The following is a 23,275-nucleotide window of genomic DNA, read 5'->3' on the forward strand; positions in this document are numbered from 1 at the left end:
GTTATGTAACAATTTTAAATGAACTTTTACTTCCTGTATTTTATCAAGTTCTCTTTTGTTTCCTTTACTGCTTGCTCAGTGTACAGATTGAATAAAATGGGGGAGAGGCTACATCCTTATCTCATTCTGTTCTCGACCCCTGCCTTCCTTTCATGTACTTTGACTCTTTATAACTGCAGTCTGGGTTATGTAACAATTTTAAATGAACTTTTACTTCCTGTATTTTATCAATGTTACCTTGAGAACTTCATATAACATATTCAAGTCAACACTGTCACTGCTATCTCTAAATCTACAGATGCTACAAATGTAGGTTTGCCTTTCTTCAGTCTTGCTTGTTCGATAAGTCACAAGTGAACTACTGCCTCACATATCTTGCATTTCCTCAGAATCCATACTCATCTTCCCCGAGGTCAGCTTCTACAGATACTCTAATGTTTGCATTATTCTGTAAAGAATTTGTGTTAGTATATTGCAAACCATGACTTCTTAAGCTGATGATTTTGTAGTACTCACAGCTGTCAGCACCAGCTTTCTTTGGACTTGAAATTATTAAATTCTTGATGTCAGAGAGTATTTTGTCTAGCTTGGTTATCTTGCACGTACCGGGTGGAATGGTTCTGTGGCAATATGTTCTGAGGGAATGGCCTCTACTCCAGATGCCTTCTTTCAACTTACCTCTTTCAATGCCTTGTCAAATTATTCTCACAGTTTCATATCTTCCATCTGATCTTCATCTGCTTCCTGTTCCACAGTATTGTCTTGAAGGTAATTTCCTTTGTAAAGCCCCTCTATATATTCCATCCACTTGTCAACCTTCCTTTCTTTGCTTAGTACTAGCTTTCTGTCTGAGTTTTTAATGTTCACAGGACTCCTCCTCTTTTCTGTAGAGGTTCATTTTGGCGTTAAATTTCTTCTCTAGCCATTTCTGTTTTCCCATGTTGCACTTTCTGTCACTTTAGATGTGCATCTTTTCTTTTGAGTAATTCAGTTGCTGCATTTTATATTTTCCTCTTTTCTTCAGTTAAATTGAGTTCTAAACATGGTTTTTTTCTTGTTACAGAAGTTTATTCACCCAGATCATGTAAAAATACAAATTATTATTGGTTTCAGAAAAATTAAATTGCCATGTTTAGAGCATTTGTATAGAATTTTTCTCCCTGTACAAATGATCTGAAAGTGGTGATTTAATTTAGCTAAAAACTAGTAATCACTGTGTATTTTTATGTGATTTGTGCAAATAGACTTCTGTAAGAAGAAGAACAACTGTGTTTTGACTCTGAGACTGCCCCCAACACAGCTGAAAATGTCAGGTAATCATCATAAACTGAATTCCTACTGGGCCTATCTTTTTGCCTATTTGATACTCTGCTAGCTTTATTATTTAATCTGTCAAAGCTACCCTTTCATTTTCTACTGTATTCTCTTTCCTGTTCAGTCAGTCATTGCCTAATGTTCCCTTTGAAAATCCCAAAACCTTTGGTTCTTTCAGCTTACTCTTTAATTTGCTACCTTTCTTCAATTTCTTCAGTTTTAATCTGCAGTTTGTAACAAATAAATTATCTCCAGAGTCCACATCTGCCCTTGTAATAGTTGTCAGTCCAAAACCATGTTCTGGAATCTCTCTCATACCGCTATGTAATCTATCCGAAACTTTCTAGTGTCTCCAGGTCTCTTCCGTGTATACAGCTTTCTTTCATGAATGTTGAGTCAAGTGATTAGCAATGATTAAATTAAGATCCTTGCAAAATTCTACCAGGCAGCATTCCATTTCAAACCTTTTCCCCAGTCCATGTTATCCTCCTGTGTCTTCCTCTTCCTACTACTGAATCCCAGTTCTTCATCACAATTAAAGTTTGTCTCCCATAATTAACCAAATCATTTATTTTATCTCGTGCTCATTCAGTCTCTTTATCCTCTGTGGAATGTGATACTCATAATGTTGTAGATACCCTTCCACCAGTGCTAGCTAGTCATGCGTTATATTTCTTCAGATGAAACACAGTTCTACATGGTACATGCAAAAGCCTGAAAGATGTTGAAGTCTGTCATCCTTGTAGATGACAATTACCACTGTGATTTTAAGGAATATAGCCAGTGATGTGCATACTCATCCACTCTAATGCGCTAGTGCCACCAGCTAGACCATTTCCCACAATATTTACGAGTTGGTAATGTGCCCCTGCATCATGCCAAACTAACAGATAGTGAAAATCACTCTCATTGCTGAACTGTGACTTGTGTATAAACAGGATACTGCCTCACTGTTTCTGGATACAGTCAGTGGGGAAGCTACTAGATTCTACCTTTGTGTTTGGGTAACAAAGCACGCTGATCGTTGAACATTCCGGGAAACCACTAAAAACCAATAAAGCTTAGTTGGATGGGATGAGTCATCAAAAGGCTTTAATGAGGTCCCTAGCTACAGCAGGCCTTACACTGCTCAAATGACTTTGGATAATAAAAGTGAGATAATTATTCTCATGCTGAGTTGTTGAATGTTTTGCTGTTGAATGTTTCTTCATTTTAAGATTCCACTCCATAGCTGTGAAATGGTGTTACAAGTGACATTCATGACTCAGATGGCAATGACTGCTTGGACTCCAATTGCTGTCAGTCCATCTGTGCACAAAATAATCAAGATGTATTTATAGGATGGTTTCAGATACAGTCACAGGTAATTGTGACAATTGGGAGAGTTTTCTTTGTTAGGTACTGTTACCTTTGGGGTTATAAGTACTTTGCCTCAACTCCAACAAGATTGTGGAGTATTGTTTTTGTTACACTGCTGTTGATCGCCAAGTTCAACTCCAGCTGCTGCCATGTTTTTTAATGCTCATTTGTTGCTCATATGTTTTTTTGGAGCCCACAGTTATTCTGTAAAATGCACATTCTCTTGGCATTTTCCAGCTTTGACAGATAAGATGGCCAGTGAGATCTTAATAAACTGAGTGCTGGATCTAAAGTCTAATTTAAATTCAAATCTCTGTCCAAGCTTATTAGGTTTTCTTACTTTTTTTATGTTGTTGGATTCCTTAGTCATGCTCTCCCAGAAGCATGGTATTTGCAGCACATCTGTCACTAGTCTCATTGTATATAATTTCATGATGGTACACAAGGCAACTCTTGATGTTAGCTGGCTTGATTTATTGTGCTAGATGGGTATGTCACAATGTTCCTGCACCTCTCTTCGATTAGTCTAATAGCTTGCTCTCCCCCCTCCCCCCATAAGACATGCCTCATTCTCGTGGAATGTGGTAATCCCCACGTTTCAGAGACCTACACAGTCTTTAACATGACAAAAAGGCTCTTAATCATTCTTGATATGAGCAAAATACATTGGATATAAGAAAAGCCAATAATTGCTTATCTACTGTATACTGGATAAAACTCCAGAAAGATAGGTAGACTCCTACAGAAACATGGAATTAATTGTATTTCACTTTCACTAACAAAGATAAAAATTCTCATTTTTAATGTTTATGATGGTCTAATTCTCTAAAAGCCTTGTGAATGTGGCATGCCTTACTTGTGACGGACTTTTAGGACAGTCAAGGATAGGTGCAAGAAACATAAACATCACACAAAACTAAAACAACCAAGCAAATAAACTGTCACCAAGCACTGCCTTGAGTGTTGTAATTAAACAAAACATGAAAAAATCAGTTTTGTGGGGCGAATGTGCAGTACAAGTAAGGAGTGTAACAGAATAGAGAAGTCAGAAAATCTAATAAGCTGGAGCAGAGGTTTCATTTTAAGAAGACATGGGATCCAGCACTCAATTTATTAAGATCACATTGGTCACCTCATCAACAAGAGCTGTAAGATGCTAGGTGAATGTGCATTTGACAGAATAACAACGTGGTCCTCAAAAAATGAATGAGCAGCAAAAGCTCTAGCAAGGACCAGGAGTCGAATTCAGCTGTAAATAGTGATACAACATCAACACTATTTCATATTGTGGTTGTAGTCCAGGTAGTGAGTATGTGCAACAACACAGCTCAAAGCACATGAAGAGGACAACTGGGTCAGTCATAGGGCCATATTTAGGATTTGTGGATCATAAGACTGAACCTGAGAGACTGGTCCTACCAGGAGAAATTTTGTGACAACTAAATTGGAAAAGCTGAATTTTAAAGCATTTTCAGATTGAAAGCATATTATACAGTATTTAAGAGTTATTATTTACTTTTATCAAACTTATTTATAGACTTTATGATTTAATGAATTTATGATATTAAAAGAATGGAACTTTTTAAGGTATTCTTCAAAATTTATTGACATTGCTATGAATAGCCATATATATTTTTAAAGTGCAATAAGTTAAGATTTATGAGAATGCAAAAGTCAGTATTTCAGTTTTGAAAATCTGGTACACTGCCTGATGAAAAAAGTGAGGCACCCACAAGGTGAGGAGGAAATGAAATGAAACTCCATGGGCTGAGAGGTTATGTGATATTATTTCAGTGACTATGAAATTGAGTCACATTTACAGAGAACGTGGCAATTTAAGTTCACTTATCAGTATGACATTGCACCCCATTTGGCCTGGTGGATGCACTGATTTGGTTGGGAAGGATGACATGAAGCCATTGTATCCTCTCCTGATGCCAGGCCATAGCGGTTGATGTGGTCCTTGAAATTGACACTGAGTCAGAATTGACATCCGAGCTGTTACCACACATGTTCTATTGGGGACAGATCTCGATATCTTGCTGGTCACGGGAGCATCTCAACAACACTTAGGCAGTTCATATAACCATGTGTTGTGTGAACGAGCATTGTGCTGTTGAAAAATGGTAACATAATACATGCACATGAGAGGTAACACATGCAGGCACAGGGTGTCCATGACTTACTATTGAACCCTCATAGTTCTCTTCATCATGACCAGCCATGACCTGAAGTCATACTCTATGGCTTTCCATACCACAACACAACAAGTAATACTGTTGTGCCTCCCCAAACAATGGAAGAATTAGAGCTCTCCACAGGTCACTGCTATACTCACTGACGATGGTAGTCCAGGGTAGTGAAGAACTACAATTCATCGCTGCTGAACACAATTTGATTCCATTTATCAACAGGCCATGCACCATCTCCCATTCCAGCCACAGCAACAATGCAGACATTTGTCTTGTGGTGTTAATGCCTATGCATTTCTTGTCCATCTGCTGCTAGTCTCTGACCAATGGTGCAGGATGACACAGAATGCTGCAGGGAGTCAATTACTTGTTCTCGGATACCAGACACAGCTGTGAAGGGATTGCAATGTGCTCCATGCACGATAGGACAGTCCTCCTTTGTGGTGGTCAGATTTGGTCAACCGGAAACTTGACAAGTATCCTTGCTTTCACATTCCTATGCAGTCCAACATCAGTATGCTGTCACATCCAAAGGTCAACAGATCTGGATATTGTACAATCTGATCAGCTGGCCAACTGCTGCCAGAATTAGTATGATGCCTATTTCCAACTCTGTCACAAGCTGATAACACTGTCTCTAATGTGTCCTTCACAGTGGTCGCTCAACATCTGACACTGCTCATGTACCTTACATACACGACCAGGCTGGTAACATCGCTAAACATGAACAACACAAATGCCATTTGGTAACCATTCTTCCTGTTGCAGAGAATTGCAACTCTAATCATCTATATACCCATTGGTGGTCTGTACATGCACAATGTTACATTTACATCCAACATTGACTTGTGGGTGCTTCACTCTTTATCAGCCTGTGTGATATATTAGAACTAGAAGTAAACATGTTTGTTACAAATGCAGGATATTGAACGAAATGTAACAACAAGGTAAAATTGTCTTATATGAAATTAAAATACAATACTTTGCCACAATATCTTGTTAACAAATAAAATTACATGAAAGTTGCATTGCTCAGCTTCAGTTAGCTTAAGAATCCAGATCTGTTCACAGATTCTGGTGTGGATGAAATGAGGTATGGATTAAATCAACTTTCCAAGAAATCAAGCCCACTTCGCACTGCCAAAAATGTATAACATTTCTTTTAAAAGTCTTGCCAGTTTTCCCCATTGAAGTATTATGCGCCTGGCTGCTGAGCGCTGGTAATCTGAGATGAGGGAGTGTGGGGTTTGAGAAGTGAATGCTAATTTAATTCATATCATTTGTTCACTGAAAAAAATCGGCTGAATAAGCCCATACAAAATAATTAGGTCTATGTCTTTTGCAAGGGCCCACACTACACCTACTGAAACAAAGACTCTTTAAAAATTTTGTGGTGTTTACCCTTGCGCTGCAGTTTAGGTACCATGCATGCAAATGTACCCTGGTCTAAATGTACCCTGGTCAGTTGTCAAAATATTGTGCAGAAGAATGGAATCATCAGCACAGCTGAACACCTGAAAACACACTATTAACAATCATGCCGAGAAAACTTGAGAGATCTCTTTTAGGGTGTGTTCACTGTGAGAACCATCTTCCCTACAAGTTGAATACTGTGTACCCAGAACTATTATAACCAAGGTGCCTGTCCACACAGGAAACTGCAAGCACATGAAGTACCCTATTTCTGGTGCGCTATATGACATAAGCCTTTGTATTGTCATATCAAAGATTAGGCACTACAGTGTTGCTATGATAGAGTTTTGTGAATGTTGAAGATCCTTTAACTTATGGGCATGAGAGTATTATAATGATAATCAACAAGTTCATACTTTGTGACAATGTCTCTTTAGTCAGAGCTACACAAAAAATTGTCAAATTACTAGAAAATATGATATGATGCCAAAGAGGAGACAAAAGAGCATAAAAAGTTACAACACTTTCAATGATTTGCAAGTAGCAATTCACAGTGTAGGGCTGGAAATTTTTAGTAATATTTTATTGTTCTATATTTTATGCAAGGTGTCTCAGAAATATTACAACAACTTTGCGGAGTTGGAGAGGGTTTCTTGTGAAAAAAATTGGGGATAGGAACCTGTGTCCAGAAATTTCACCCAATGGTGCTACAGAGCATTGAACTTGCAGGCACTGGTTCCGGCCTCTGACCCACACCTTTGACAGTAAATATGATTTTGAATGCTGATTGGCCATAGGCGGAACATCTCGCGTTGCTGTTTGCTACTTGGTGATCATAACTGATTGCCGTGATCACCAGTGGAGAAGGTAACCTAGCTCCTGCATAGACAGGCCTTGACCCCTATGAATGCAATGTTCTGTTGTCTTGGTGGATGGCAGTTTAGGACACTTTCCCATCTTCAGTTTATTTTTTTCCTGTGCACCAAAAAACACTGGAGACTTCAGAGGGTTCCAGGGGAAAAATAAACTGGGGATGGAAACCAAAGCCCGAAACCATCATCCACCAAGACAACAGAGCACCACATTCATAGGAGACAAGGCCTTTCTACACAGCATCTAGCACTATCTTCTCCGCTGCAATTGAGGCACTCAGTCACAAATCACTGAATAACAATCGACATTGCAAGATGTCCCATCTACGATCTGTCAGATTACAAAGTCTCCTTTTCTGCCAAAGGGGTAATCTAGGACAGGCTCTAGCATCTATAATGTCAGTACTGTGCAGTGTCATTGGATGACATTTTCAAACATGATTTCCTATCCTCAATTTGTTCCTCAGGACACCTTCTACAATAACCTAAAGTTTGTCACAACATTTCTGGGACACCATTTAGGTGTCTTCTAAAAGCAGCAACAACTTTTTTCTTTTTAAAATGTACAATACAGATGTAAAGTAGCCCATAGCTCTTGATGTTTGCTTGAAGTGTGCCGAACCATAACATTAAAATTACCATGAAGTAAAATTTACAGGAGAAAGAAACTTTTTTCCAAAAACTGGAAGATAAGGAACATCATTGTGAGATAAATAGCTTGAAACAATTTTTATCTGATATAACACCAAAAATAAAAGCAATAGTAACTTCTATTTTTACCAAAATGTCATAAGTACCTATTATTGTGCAAGTCGGAATGTTATAAGTCCAAATGAAGTTGCACTTGAGACTGCGATTAGTGAATAGAATATAACACATTAAACTATAATCAGACTTGATTGTTAAAAGGAAACACTCTATCTTAAAAGGCAATTAAACAGATTTTTTCATAATAACACTGTAAAGGTATAAGCACTGAATATAAGCAAAGCACCAATTCAAAGTACTTGTTCAAAACTGAATAAGTTTTTTAACACACTGGTCAATGGTTAGTCAGTAGTTCTTTGAAGAAAGCATCTCATTTTAAGTAAGGAAGCATGGCTTTGATGTCATTCTTCTCCTGTGACAGTGGAATTGGCGTTTCCTCAAATTCAACACTAAGATTTTTGGTCATTCATGGGTTTGTCTGTCTGCAAAATGTTGATCAGTGTGCATGGATTCACTTCAGAGTACACTATTTTCATGTCTACTGCACCAGACATACGTTCTGATACCATTATCATCATCAATTCATTACATATAGATTTTTTGGTGTTGAAAGCTTTAGAAATACTTCACCAATTGAAAAACTCATTTCTTAGATCTGTGCACTGCCTATAATTTCCACTATTTGTCTTCTTGTCAAAGGATTGGAACACCTTTCAACCTTCTTAGTCTAACTAAAATTTCTGTCTCTTGATGGGCAGGTATGACCAGAAATAAGAAATTTCATTACAATTTCATCTAATATTCCTTTTGGAACTACAGTTAGAAACATTCCCAAAAGAAATTGGTTTTTATTTTGATCACTGCAGTTGTTGCACCCTAACACAAGCTTATTTTGTTAGTATTTAGGCCTTTCATGATAAAGTCAAATACAATGTCAACTACTTCATTAGAACCAAGATCTCCTTCAGATTCATTTCACAGTTTTATGTAGACCCTGTTATCATCTTCTAAATGAGTACCCAAGTTTATACATGCTAATTGTGTGCTATAATACATTTGTGAATGTGTTAGAGTAGATATATACATCAGTTGCTGTAAATCAATGAGAGTATGCTGATGCTTATATTAAGATGTTTTGCATTATCCTATCACTTAACATGCAGCTTTGAGAAGCTTCTGCCTGGCATTGATGAAGTTCTAACAATTTCTTAATGACATTTCTAAGCACAGAGTTCTTACTGACTCTTAAATTAGTGCATTTGGAGTTACAAAGAGAGCATGTATCTGACTTTGGCTAGGCAAAAGAAAGATTGAATTCCCTGTTGAATATTTCATGAAACCACCGACGAGAAACAGGTCTTTTCTTTGAATCACTGACACAATTTTGTGATGTTTAAAACTAGTTAAAGGTAAATTTTATTGGGATTGTTGTGTCTCAAATAATGACTTTCTCAAGAGAGGCTGGAAGAGATATACTCCTTAATTTGTTTCCTTCCATTGTGCAGCTCTTTTTGATTGACTGCCATGTCATTTGTCACACACATCCATGCTCCCAACATGATTTTTTGCTGAATGGTTTGTACTCTTCTCTTAGTGACACTGAGGGTTTCACAGAATGTCTCTTAAGACATATCTGTACTTCACAAGTAGCAGATGTTGGTACCATATACCTCAATATTCTCTGTTTTTGGCTGTCTGCCACTGCTTCATATTTCCAATGTCATCTCCTGATTAAAACAGCATGAATATGATCTTTTAAGCATTATTTTTGATCATTGTATGTCTGCAGGTCATAAATCTTTCAAAACAATGTACTTCCGCAGTCCAGTCAAAGAGCTCTGGATGAAAACTGACTCTTGCAAGTCATCTAAAACATGTAAACTCGGCCTCTGTAATGTTGTTACACAATACTAATGATAGTAACTAATATTTTGTACCATAGCATAAAGAAATAATACATTTTGAAAGCTAAATGCTACACAGAAATGGCAACAAGATATCCATTGTTTTCCATTGTTTTAAAATTATTGTGTGAGATGTATCCAAAAGTTATTAGCAACAACAAAAAGAGCAGTTTGAGGTATGTACCTATTTTGTCCTGTGATTCTTGTGACAAACATTTGTTTGAACACTGATTGCCATGACTAACCCACAGGTAAGATAATTGCTGATATTTCCAACTGCAGATACTTATTGGGAATAACTATAACCTCTCAGTGCCAAACAATGTAATTCAAAGTGAACCCATAACTCTCCGCTGTATTTTCACACCACACACTTTACTACTTATTTTTTCCACAGTTCTTCAGCCAACACCAAACTCTCATTTTGTTAGAAAATGGAGTTGGTATGATGTAACTGATCTTACTAATTTTCCATGATCTTCATTTTGAACATAGGTTATGGCAAAGCTGCTGGAATTTCAGAAGAGGAAGAATCCAGAGAAACCATTTCTTGAAGTTCCAAGGTATGTATTGTGCAGTATTTCTGTATTACTGACATTACATAATTGTGCACTGGAAAGATTTGGAACATGGGAAAATGGAACTATTATATCAATGGATGACTGAGAACAAGTTTCGTGAAAAATTATAAGGCATAAAAAAATAAAACTGCTTTAGCTTTTATTCCATTAAACATTTCCATTTGACTGAGTTAACACAAGATGTGTACACTCTAACAATTTTCGTGAACTTATTCCTTCATACTACTCTCCAGCTGCACTCCATAATATTTCATCAGAAAGTCCTATACAAATATCAACAGTGGAATTTTTAACATTTGACTATTTCAGAATGACTATTTACTCTGCAGCAGAATGTGCATGGATTTGAAATTTCCTGGCAGCTTAAAACTGTGTGCTGGAGTGGGACTTCCACCTGATACCTTTGTTTTTCACTAGCAAGTGCTTTACTGACTGAGCTATCCAAGCATGGCAAACAACTTGCCTTTACATTATCACATTTCCTGCCTTCCAGACATCACAGTTCTCCTGCATACATTTTGCAACTAGCACTCATGGAAGAAAGAATACATGGGAGACATGATGCTGGCACAGCCTAGAAACAAAGACTACTGCACAATTTGTGCAAAACAAAGCAAAAGGCTATAGATAAGGAAATGCTTAAGGAGTTGACTTTCAAGAGGGTAATGTGTGAAGCCTTCAAATACCACTTAGCAACATATTATTAAGGGATGTTACTCAAAATCCAAATAAATTTTGGTTAAGTGTAGAAGCTGTTAGTGACACCAAAGTTAGTGTCCAGACACTCATGGATGAGGCAGGAATTGAAACTGAGGGTAGCAAAGCAGAAGTAGAAATGCTGAACTCAGCTTCCAAATTTTCCTTTACAAAATGAAAATCCAGGAGTATTACACCAGTTTAGTTCTCACACCACTGCAAAGATGAGTGGCTTAAATATTTGTGTCATGAGTGTTGAGAATGTGCTGAAATCACTAAAATTCAGCGAAGCTCTATCAGACATTATACAAAATTTTTGGCCAAGTTAGCTTCTCTTTTAACTGTAGTTTACCATAGATCACTTGAACAAAAAATTATGCTTAGTAGTTGGAAAAAAAGCACAGGCCACATCCTTCTACAAAACGAGTAGTGGAAGTGGTCTACAGAATTACCATCCAAAATCATTTATGTACATTTTTTCCAACTCTTACAACAAATTCTGAGCTCAAACATAATGAGGTGTCTTGAACAGAATGGCCTCCATTCCAACCAGCATGGATTCCAAAAAACACTGGTCATGTGAAACCCAACTTGTCCTTTTCTCACATGACATCCTGGCAGCCATGAATCCAGACAGTTAGTGACAATGCCACATCTATGCTTCTTATCAAAAGTGCTGTTTTGTGGGAAATGAAGTGGAATTTGTGACTGTATTGAGGATTTTTTGCAAGAGAGGATGCAGCATGTTATTTTGGGTGGTTAGTTATTGACAGATGTCGAAGTAACTTTGGATGTGCCCCAGGGAAGTGTGTTGGGACCCTTGCTGTTCATGTTGTGCAGTAGTGATCTTACACACACTACTAATAGTAACCTCAGGCTTTTTTGCAGATGTTAAATGTATCTATAATAAAGTACTGTCTGAAAACAGCTGTACAAATATTCCATCAGACTTTAACATGATTCAGAGTCATGCATGATTGCCTCCATGCTTTAAATGTCCAAAAACATAAAACTATGCACTTCACAGAATGAAAAAACATAGTATCCTTACTGTGAACAGCTTAAAATGGGAGGAAACTAAAGCCATAATTTTTCCTCGTGGGAATGCAGCTCTACTTTATGGTTAAATGATGAGGGTATCTTCTTGGGTAAAACATTTTGGAGGGAAAATAGTCCTGCATTCAGATCTGCAGGCAGGGACTACTCAGGCGGATGTTGTCACCAGGAAAAACAAAATTGGCACTCTACAGGTGAGAGTATGGAATGTTAGATAACATAATTGGTTAGGTAGGTTAGAAAATTTTAGAAGGGAAATGGATAGGTTGAATTTAGATATAATGAGCATTAGTGAAGTTCTGTGGCAGGAGGAACAAGAATTTTGGTGAGGTAAATACAGGATGATAAATAAGAAATAAAGTAGGGGCAATGCAGAAGTAAGTTAGATAATGTATAAGAAAACAGGAATGTGGGTGTCAATATGAACAGCACAGTTACACATCATCATAAGAAAGATAGACACTGCACCCACACTCACCACTGTAGTACATTCAACTATTTGAGTCGGAGTTGAGGGGCACAAAACGGAAGCAGTGATTGATAAGGGAGTGAGACAGGGTTGTAGCCTATCCCCGTTGTTTTTCAATGATACATTGAGCAAGCAGTTAAGAAACCAGAGAAAAATTTGGAGTAGGAATTAAAGTTGAGGGAGAAGAAATAAAAACTTTGAGGTTTGTCAATGACTTTGAAATTCTGCCAGAGACAACAAAGGAGTTGGAACAACAGCACAAAGGATGGGCAGCGTCTTGAAAGGAGGGTATAATATGAACGTACACTAAAGCAAAACATGGATAATGGAATGTAATCAAATTAAATCAGGTGATGATGAGTGAATTAGATTATGAAATGAGACTCTTAAAAGTAGTAGATGAGTTTTGTTATTTAGACAGCAAAATAACTGATGATGGTCAAAGTAGAGAGGATATAAAATATAGACTGGCAGCGGCAAGGAAAGCATTTCTGAAGAACAAAAATTTGTTTACATTGATTATGGAGCCAAGTGTTAGGAAGTCTTTTCTGAAGGTATTTATATTGAGTGTAGACAGGAGTGAAAATGTAACATGGATGATAAACAGTCCACACAAGAAGAGAACAGAGGATTTTGAAATTTGGTGCTACAATATAATGTCTAAGACAGATGGGTAGATTGCATAATGAGGAGGTAATGAATGGAACTCGGGAGACATGAAATCTGTGGCACAACTTGACTAAAAGAAGGGATCGGTTGATAGGGCACATTCTGAGAAGGATCTCCAATTTAGTATTTGGGGGGAAATGTTGGAAAGTAAAAATCATAAAGGGAGACCAGGAGATAAATACAGTAATCAGATTCAGAAGGATATAGGTTGTAGTAGTTATTCAGAGATGAAGAGACATACACAAAATAGAGTACCATGAAGAGTTGGGTCAAGCCAGTCTTCAGACTGAAGACGACAACAAAAATAGTATCCTATGACTACAGTATCAATGACTCACACCTGAAATCGGCCATCTCCTGCAAATAACTAGATATAAGACATCGTAGAGCTTTGAAATTGAACGGTCACATAGACTCGGCCCTAGGTAAAGCAGGTGGCAGACTTTGATTTATTGGTAGAATTCTATGGAAATTCAATCAGTCTCTAAAGGAGAGTGCTTACAAATCACTTGTATGGTCCACCCTAGAATAGTGCTCAAGTGTGTGGGACCCATTCCAAATAGGACTAGCAGGGGATATTGAATGTATATAAGGAACAATGGCACAAATTGTTGAAAGTGTTACAAAGTGGCAGAGTGTCATAGAGATGCTGAAAGAATTGAATTAGCAGACACTTGAAACTAGTCACAAACTATCCCGAAAAAGCCTACATACAAAGCTTCAAGACCCAGCTGTAAATGATGGCTGTAGGAATATGCTACAACCCCCAACATATTGCTCCAGGAGGGATCATGAAAACAAAATTAGATTAATTACAACACACACTTCATTTTAACAATAATTTTTCCCATGCTCCATACATAAATGGAATGGAAAGAAGTGATCATATGTGGTACAGTGGGAAGTACAGTTTGCTGTGCACTTTGCTGTGGTTTGCAGAGTATAAATGTAGATGTAGAATTCAATTGAACTGAAGAAAAGAGGAAAATATAAAAATTCAGGAAGTGGAGCAGACAAAAGAGAAAATATACTCCTAAAAAACTAGATCGACAGGAAGTGCAAAATGGGAAAGTGGATATGGCTCAAGGAGAGATCCAGAGCTATCTGTAGAAACTTTTGGGGAAAGAGAAAGAGCCTTATGAATATTAAGAACTCTTCATCTACATGACTACTCTGAAATTAACATTGAAGTGGTTGGCAGAGCGTTCATAGGACAACTTTCAGACTCTTTCGCATTTGTTACACTCTCGAATAACACGTTGTAAAAATTAAGAGCTAAATCTTTCCATGCAAGCTCTGATTTCTCTTATTTATTGTGATGTCAATTTCTCCCTATGTAGGTGCCAATCAAAATAAAATTTTCTTATTCAGAGGAGAAAGCTGGCAATTGAAATGTCATGAAAAGATCTCGCCCAATGAAGAATTATTTGTTTTAATGATTGCCACCCTAATCTTCTGCCATTAAAACTGAGATGGAAAGCTAGCACTGAACAAAGAAAGGAATATACAGGCAATGAACATCAAGACAGTATTATGGCAAGAGAAGAGGAAGTAGATGAATATGAGATGGCAGATGTGAAACTGTCTGAAGATTTTGACTGGGCATTGAGTACCAAATAGGCAAACAGACAATGCCCAGTAGAAATCTTTATATAACATATGAGACAATGAATTTAGTTGACAAGAGGAGAAAATACAAAAATGCAGCAGTCAAAGGGGAATGCAGACATAAAAAAATGAGATTGATAGGAAGTCCAAGAAGGCAAAGTAGTAATGGGTAGAAAAGGAATGCAATGCTGTAGAAGCATACATGTCTATAAATCTGTCAAGAAAATATAAGAGAAAGCTAAAAGATGGAATATAAAGACAACATTATAGAAAGGGAAGCGGAAGTTAATCACAATGAGATGGGACATATGATACCGCAAAAAGAATTTGAGAGTACACTAAAGACCTAAGTTGAAACAACACACTTAGAGTAGACAACACTCTGCTATATTCATGAGTAACTTGATATCAGTGCATGCATCAGAACTCAGGAGAGAAACAGCTAAAGCCACAAGGTGAAAAGCCCACAAGTGGAAGAGAAATACAACACCAAGAGATAACCAAGCTAAACATGGCTGTCTGATGGTGGACAGGACACAGACAAGGACAAAAGCAAAGCAACCTATGTAACCAATGAAGTGCCAAGCAGAAACTTTTGCCACAATGATGTGAACAGGCCAAGACCAAAGAACGATACAATCTGAATTGTGACCAGAGAGAAAGGCGAAGTGCCAAATGGGGTTGTTATCCAATAGTGTGTAATACAGTGATGACAGCAACTGACAATATCACACATGAGTACAGAGCTGACTGATGGTTCAATGGGCAGCCGTATTTATGTCAATCACAAGGAACACTGTTGACTGGCATATTCATATGGTGAGACGAGTGGCACATTCACTATGTGAGTGCAGTGCTACAGCAGGACTGTGCCCTGTAACAACCATTTAGGTCCAGTACCTCCTGTGAGCATTCAACTTCCACTGAGCTGGATGCCAGACAATCTGTCGGGAGTTATTGAGTTCCTTAGGAGAACATACCATGACAATAATATTCCACCTGGCACAGAAGATGTATGAGGCAGGTAAAGTACCAATTCAAAAAAAGGCAGGTGTGAATATTACCAAACTATCAGTTTGACAAGTCATGGTTGCAAAATACTGACACACATTATTTATAGAAGAATGGGAATACTGGTAGTACCCAACCACATGGAAGTTCAGTTTGGGTCTTGGAGTAATTTAAGAAATGTGAGCAGTACTGACCCTATGACTTATCGTAGAAGATAGATTGAAGAAAGGCAAGCTTACATTTATAAAATTTGTAGTAGATTTATAGAAAGCTTTTGTAACTGTTGGCCATAAAATATAATTTGCAATTCTGATAGTAGCTGGGATAAAATACAGGATGCAGAAGGTTATTTATGATTTTTACACAAGTCACACCGGAAATGTAAGAGTCAAAGGACATGAAATGCATGCAGTAGTTGAGAAATGAGTGAGACAGCATTGTAGCCTATCCCTGGTGGAGCTCTATCTGTACAATGATGAAACAGCTGAGCACCTGAGGCTGCTTCACACAAGGGTAGTAATGTAGTCAAGCAGCAAGTGATTTAGTAGCTCTACTTGTGAGCTAACAGCAAATAAGCAAGTCTGCATTCACACTTGATTTAACTGGCAGTCAGTTGTTGGCTATTATTGAGGCATGCACTGCAACATGATTTTCTTAGCGATAGCTAACAAAGTTGTACATCTTGCAGCAATGGTTATACTGGAAGAGGTGGAAGAAGAGATTGAAACTGTGAGGAATAAAAAGAAAAATTGGGTACAAAAATGGATCTCCCAAAGAGATTTGCAAGGAGTATCCAATGTACTTCTGAAAAAGCTACCAAGAACTTCAGCCCATTGTGGATCACACAACTCCCATGCTATTTGGGAACAGTATGTTGCCTAAATAGTAGGGGGAGGATCGATTTATTGGCAGACGTGTGATTTTCTAGAAGACAGCTTTTGGACAATTTCAGTGGCTACTGAAGTGGGTTTCAAACTTCTTATATACTTCTTTTGAAGCATAAATGATGAACATGTGTCTTAAATACTGACTTACCAAATTGCTTTCACTTTGTATAATTTCCATGTTCAAGTTCCTGGGACATTCATCTGGTATCTTAAACCATTTAATCTTTGGTACATACACTGTGTCCACACCTCTCCCTGATAAATTTGATCCTTAATTTTCTTCAATTCTTGGAAGTAGGTGAATCTGTTAGGAATATGCAATGTGATAATTTTAGTACTGCACAGTTAATGGTACAGTGTAGATCAAATGCTTATTGTAGTACAATGTTCAGAATCTAAAAATAAAGAATAAATACTGACTAGGTGCTTTTTATTTTCTTTTTAATCTGCTTTTCCTGAAAGCTGTGGGTTTTCATCATCTTTTCCCACTCTTTGATTCTGGTTACTTTGGCTGCTTTATTTTTGTATAGTGTGCATCCCACAAGCACTCCTGTTCTACATAAAGAGAAACAAGCTTAACTGTTGTATCATCACAACAGCAACCCATTTTGCTGACTTCCAAGAAACAGATGACAGAAAACATAGAGGAGAATGATGATGGACAATAATGCATACTACTAAACAAATGGTGTTCACACATGTCCAGTGGTGTGCCAATTGTAACTGAGCTGGGGGACGGGGAGGGGCTACTTAATGGGCCATTATTCGACATAATACATTGGACTGATTAAACTGTTTTACTTACTAACTTTACTAAACAACACTTCAAACACTTTTAGTTACTAACTTACAACTTGACTAGATTACTGGCCTATTGTTAACCAGCCTAAAGGAGATATGGAAGGGAAATTAAAGTTCAGGGAGAAGAAATTAATAGTATGTGGTTTGCTAATGACATTGGAATTCTGTCAGCTATGCAAAGGGCTTGAAGAACAGTTTAAAAGAACGGATAGTGTATTGAAAAGAGGTTATGAAATAAAAATTAATAAAAATGAAATAAGGGTAATGGTATGTAGTTAATAAATCAGATGATGTTGCTGGAATTATATTAGTAAATGAGGCACTAACAGTAGTAGATACGTTTTGCTCTTCTGGTAGAAAAATAACTGTCAGTGGCTATCTGAAAACAGAAATTTGTTAATGTTGAATATAAATTTAAGTGTTACAGAGAGTTCTCTGCTGGTAATGTGTGTGGCATACAGCTCTGTATGGAAATGAAACATAGATGATATACAGTACAGACATGAAGAGAACTGAAGCTTTTAAAATGTTTGACTACAGAGGAATGTTGAAGGTTAGCTGAATAGATCAGATAATTAATGAATGAAATTGGGGAGAAGTGAAATTTGTGGCACAACTTACTAAAGGAAGGGATTGGTTAATAGGATACACTGTCAAGACATCAAGGAATAGCGTGTTTGATAATGGATGGAAGTATCATAGGTTGAAATGTATTTAGATTGCAGTAATTATGCAGAAATAAAAAGGTTTGCACAGGATAGACTAGCATGGAAAATTTCTAATTTATGTCATAATTCACTTTGACAAAAAAATTAAAATTTACAAAAGTTATTTTTGTTGCTGACATCTTTCCTCAGTATGCTGGGAAAAAATAAGAGAAAAATATTAGATTGATCATTAATTTAAGTGGAACTTCATAAAAACGTCATTTTTGTTATCTTCTGTTGGTTGTCCTTTAGTACTCATTCTTGTTCTGGGCACAGATTTGCAAAATTGATTACTGGGTTCAATCAGAATCAGAAATTTTGTTGTCTCATAACATACATGGATAAATAAGTATCATTTTATATCTAAAAACAAAGTTGACGTGACTAACCAAACAAAAGTGCTGGCAGGTCGATAGATACACAAACGAACACAAACATACACACAAAATTCAAGCTTTCGCAACCAATGGTTGCATCTTCAGGAAAGAGGGAAGGAGAGGGAAAGACGAAAGGATGTGGGTTTTAAGGGGGGTCTGTGTATGTGCGGATGGATGTGTGTGTGTGTGTGTGTGTGTGTGTGTGTGTGTGTGTGTGTGTGTGTGTGTGTGTGCGTGTGCGTGTGCGAGTGTATACCTGTCCTTTTTTCCCCTTAAGATAAGTCTTTCCGCTCCCGGGATTAGAATGACTCCTTACCCTCTCCCTTAAAACCCACATCCTTTCGTCTTTCCCTATCCTTTCCTCTTTCCTGAAGAAGCAACCGTTGGTTGCGAAAGCTTGAATTTTGTATGTATGTTTGTGTTTGTTTGTGTATCTATCGACCTGCCAGCGCTTTTGTTTGGTAAGTTACATCAACTTTGTTTTTAGATATATTTTTCCCCTGTGGAATGTTTCCCTCTATTATAAGTATAATTTTATGTATAGTATTAAATGAAATGTCACAGGTTACTTGTATGATGTTCCATATTTTGTTACTATTTGTCTCTGTTGCATCCAAATGACACTAGATTCATAATACAACTCACTACACAAACACGCTTGACGTAATACAACTCCTGCCTTAAAGATGTTACACCGAAAATAGTAACCATAACATTGACTAACAAAAATTGTTCATTCACACTGTACAATCTTTTTGATATTTTGTAAATATTTCAGTAGTCAACAACAACAACAATACTACGGATAATAATAATAAGATAATAATAATAATTGGAAATGTAAAAAATGAAAATTAAAAAATATATAATTAAAAAAAATACAAAATCTGTACAATATTCTCTAACCAAATTCAGGTGCAGATGGAATTTCCATGTGTATCTCATACTGATACAAGTGTGCACTTGATTTAAAAATATAAGTTATAAATAAAAATATAAAAAAACAATTGTATGTGAAGTTTTATTGGACTGTGTTGTATTGTGTTCTTCAGTAGAGAATGAGAGTGTAGCATTGTCCAGTTTCATTATATGCTGCATCAAATTAGTCTTCAGGATGAAAATCAAAGAAACAATAATTTCTGTAGGCTATAGGTTTTTGAGCCTAATGGCATTTTGAGCAGATATCATACATGTTTGTTGTTAATTGTTAATTGTGTATGCCACTATGAGCAAGTAGTTATTGATATTTGATGGTGCTGTAATTTCTGGTAGATGTTAGTGTCACTATAATAGTCAGAAATATTTTGTAAATGCTTTTTTTTTCCTTACTCATCCCATTTCTCTGGAGCATCTCCTTTTGTATGTGCAAGTCAGAGAATAGATGAGTGCTGATTGTCATCCACAGCATCGTCTCTAAGAAGGAAGGTTTGTTATTCTGTAAGATTGTGAATAACTTAAGGTGATACTTCAGATACATTGCCACAAAACATAATTTCCAGTAACATTCATACTTATTTCTTTGGGGGTGATGTACAGATGTTGCATAAAAGTCCTGTAGTTGTCCCTACAAAACTGACGAACAGAGCATACAGCTATTGATGCCAGATATTGTAATGAATACCAATAACACATTTATATTCTTTTCTGTATAGTCACACTTGTTGTATGTGATCAAATTCAAAATAATAATTTGTGTTTGTTTGATGCCAGAATCACGGTAGATATTCATTTCACATGCATTACTTTGTTAATGATGTAGCCAAACAAGTAATGCAGAAATATGTTCTTGAGTTATTATATGGAGTTATCACCAACAGTAAAGCTACAGAGCTGGGCTTGCAGAGAAGAAATCTCTCCTCTCTTCTTTCACATTAATTCACTTGATCAGTACAGTGCCTTTAGGAACTTAATTGTGTGGAAAAAATCATAGAATAAAAGTAAGGATACACAAGCTTTTATTATATTTTTTACATTATTTTTGTGTTTTAGGTGTTTCAAGGCTGTTGCAGATGGTGAAAATGATTTCATTGTGATGGAGGATGTAAGCCCAACTGGGTTCAAATCAGCTTCTCGAACAGAAAGTCTTGATTTTGAACATTGTGCCAGTGTTTTGAGATGTTTGGGAAGATTTCATGGCCTGTCATTGGCAATGAAAGATCAGGAGCCAGAAGAATTTAAAAAAGCTGCCAGTTGTTTAAAGGTTTGTAGATAATATGGAGCTTGTGAATCAGTCAATCCTGCCAATCTTACTTTGTCCATTTTTGCACTTGTGGGTAAAAATTGTAAATATGAGTTTCATAATTGTTGACTGTTAACACAGTGCACCGAAGTGATTTCTAACAACTACTTCTCTGTGAAAATGTGTTTTTTGACTTATTCTACTTCCCCAAAGGTTCTCCTTCATGATGAATTCTGTGAACAAATGAATAATTATTTGTATTAATGACATGGTACTTAAAAATATTGAGTGAAATTTTTAAAAAAATGTTAGAGGTAGATAGCCACATAGTCAATAGCCTTGCCACAATTCTCACATAAGTCCCCCTCAGATCACTGAAGTTAAGCACTGTTAGGCTTGGATAGCACTTGGGTGGGTGGTCACCTAGGTCTATCGAGTGCAGTTGGCAATAAGATGCACTCAGCCCTTGTGAGGACAATTGAGGAGTTACTTGACTGAGAAGTAGTGGCTCTCTTCACTAAAACTGACTATGGCTGGATGATTGGTGTGCTGACCAAATGCCCCTCCACACCTGCCTGAAGTGATGCCTGCCGGCTGAGGATGACTCAGCAGTCAATCAGTACCATTGAGCCTTTCGAGGCCTGTTTGGACAGAGTTTAGTTTTAGTTTTTAGACAGCCACACAAACAAAATTTTGAGCAATATTTACGCAGTGTGGGATTTAATGAGATGATGCGTGACTGTGTTTAAGTATACGTGTGTGAAACGGCAAGGTGTACAGAGGACTATATACATAAAGATAAATGACAGGCATCCTTAAACCAAAGTGTGGAGTTGGTTGAAGTGAAGCAATGAGAGAATTCTTTCAAAGTATATATTTAAACAGTACTTACGTTTTATATGAAGAAGTGGCCCCCTGCGGGTTCGGGGGTTAGAATAGGCCCGCAGTATTCCTGTCTGTCGTAAGAGGCGACTAAAAGGAGTCTCAAACTTTTCGGCCTTATATGATGGTCCCCTGTTGGGTTTGACCTCCATCTCTCAAAATTTTCCGAAGAGCGAGCCGATTGAGGAAGGGCGCCTTACTTGGTGCATTGTGTCCATATTGTGATCAGACCTTTCGCCAGCTTATACACCGTTGAACTGCAGTCCTGTCCGCTCTCCACCTCTGGGCATGACTCTTTTTCTGCGTGCAGATAACACCTTGCACTGTGCAGTGCCTCTTTCTGCACCGACGGCGACCATGGACCACATGTTACCTAACATCCAGCACGGTAGCCAGTCCGTTGTGGTGGGGCCGCCATGTACCCTGTTGGTTGTAGCCCCCTGACAACACAGGGATCACTCTACTGATGCCTGCACCGTTAACTCCCCACGTATGCCAAGGAGTAGATGCCTATCCTCCTGGGGTATCGGGACCCCGGCAACGGCCATCCTGCCAGGTGGCTCTTGCCGTGGCTGGGTGGCGCCCGTGGGGAGGGCCCTTGGTCGGAGTAGGTGGCATCAGGGCGGATGACCCGCAATGAAGCGTGGTACATCGTCTCTCGCTGGTGGCCAGTCGCCAGCAGTCTCTAAGCGTCCTCGGGCTCAGTTTAACGCTCAGAAATACGATCCAAAAACGTTCCCCTCCCTGGCCACACCGTGGGAGGAACGTAAGTCTCTGGATGGCAGTAGCACTTATTCGCCCCACTTCTTAGTTTGTACGAGGGTTGATGGGGAGTCTTTTCTCTCCACAAAGCCTCAGTTCTTCGTCGAGCATTTAGAGGACAAGTTTGGGGAGGTGGAGGGCTTGTCAAAAATGTGCTCTGGGTCAGTCCTGATACAAAAGGCATCCTCTGCCTAGTCACGATGGTTACTCGCTTGTGACAAGTTGGGGGATGTTGCCATTACGATCACACCCCATAAGAGTTTAAATATGGTCCAGGGAGTTATTTACCACAGGGATCTTCTTTTGCAGTCTGATGAAGAGCTGCACGCCAATTTAGAGCACCGAGGTGTACATTTTGTCCGGCGCGTTCATCGGGGTCCGAAGGAAAATCAGGTTGCTACCGGTGCCTTCATCTTGGCCTTCGAAGGGGATACATTACCGGAAAAAGTCAAGGTGATGGTCTACCGATGTGACGTTAAGCCCTATATCCCTCCCCCCATGCGGTGCTTTAAGTGCTGGAAGTTCGTCCATATGTCTTCTCGCTGCACTTCCAGCCTCACATGTCGAGATTGCGGATGCCCATCACATCCCAATACTCCATGTGCCCTGCCTCCCATCTGTGTCAACTGCGGGGAGCACCATTCACCTTGCTCGCCAGACTGCCAAATTTTCCAGAAAGAGCGTAAAATCATGAAATACAAGACCCTGGACCGACTAACCTATACTGAGGCCAAGAGGAAATACGACCGATTCCATCCTGTGAGAATGACATCTTCCTACGCTGCTGCTACAACACCTGTGCTAGCCCCGTCTGTTTCTCCAATTGTG

The 23,275-nt window shown here is 38.1% G+C and overlaps 1 protein-coding gene across 2 annotated transcripts in view; it reads left to right on the top strand.

Annotated features, from left to right (window-relative positions):
• Window positions 1–23,275, top strand: part of LOC126272385 (uncharacterized) — a 99,119-nt gene that overhangs the window by 56,541 nt on the left and 19,303 nt on the right. For both annotated transcript variants that reach the window (XM_049975203.1, XM_049975204.1), the window contains exons 3-4: window positions 10,258–10,325; window positions 20,614–20,824. In XM_049975203.1, the coding sequence (XP_049831160.1) occupies window positions 10,258–10,325; window positions 20,614–20,824 (279 nt within the window). The remainder of the gene's footprint in view (window positions 1–10,257; window positions 10,326–20,613; window positions 20,825–23,275) is intronic.

Source organism: Schistocerca gregaria, chromosome 5 (genome assembly GCF_023897955.1).
Source record: "Schistocerca gregaria isolate iqSchGreg1 chromosome 5, iqSchGreg1.2, whole genome shotgun sequence".
Classification (NCBI taxonomy): domain Eukaryota; kingdom Metazoa; phylum Arthropoda; class Insecta; order Orthoptera; family Acrididae; genus Schistocerca; species Schistocerca gregaria.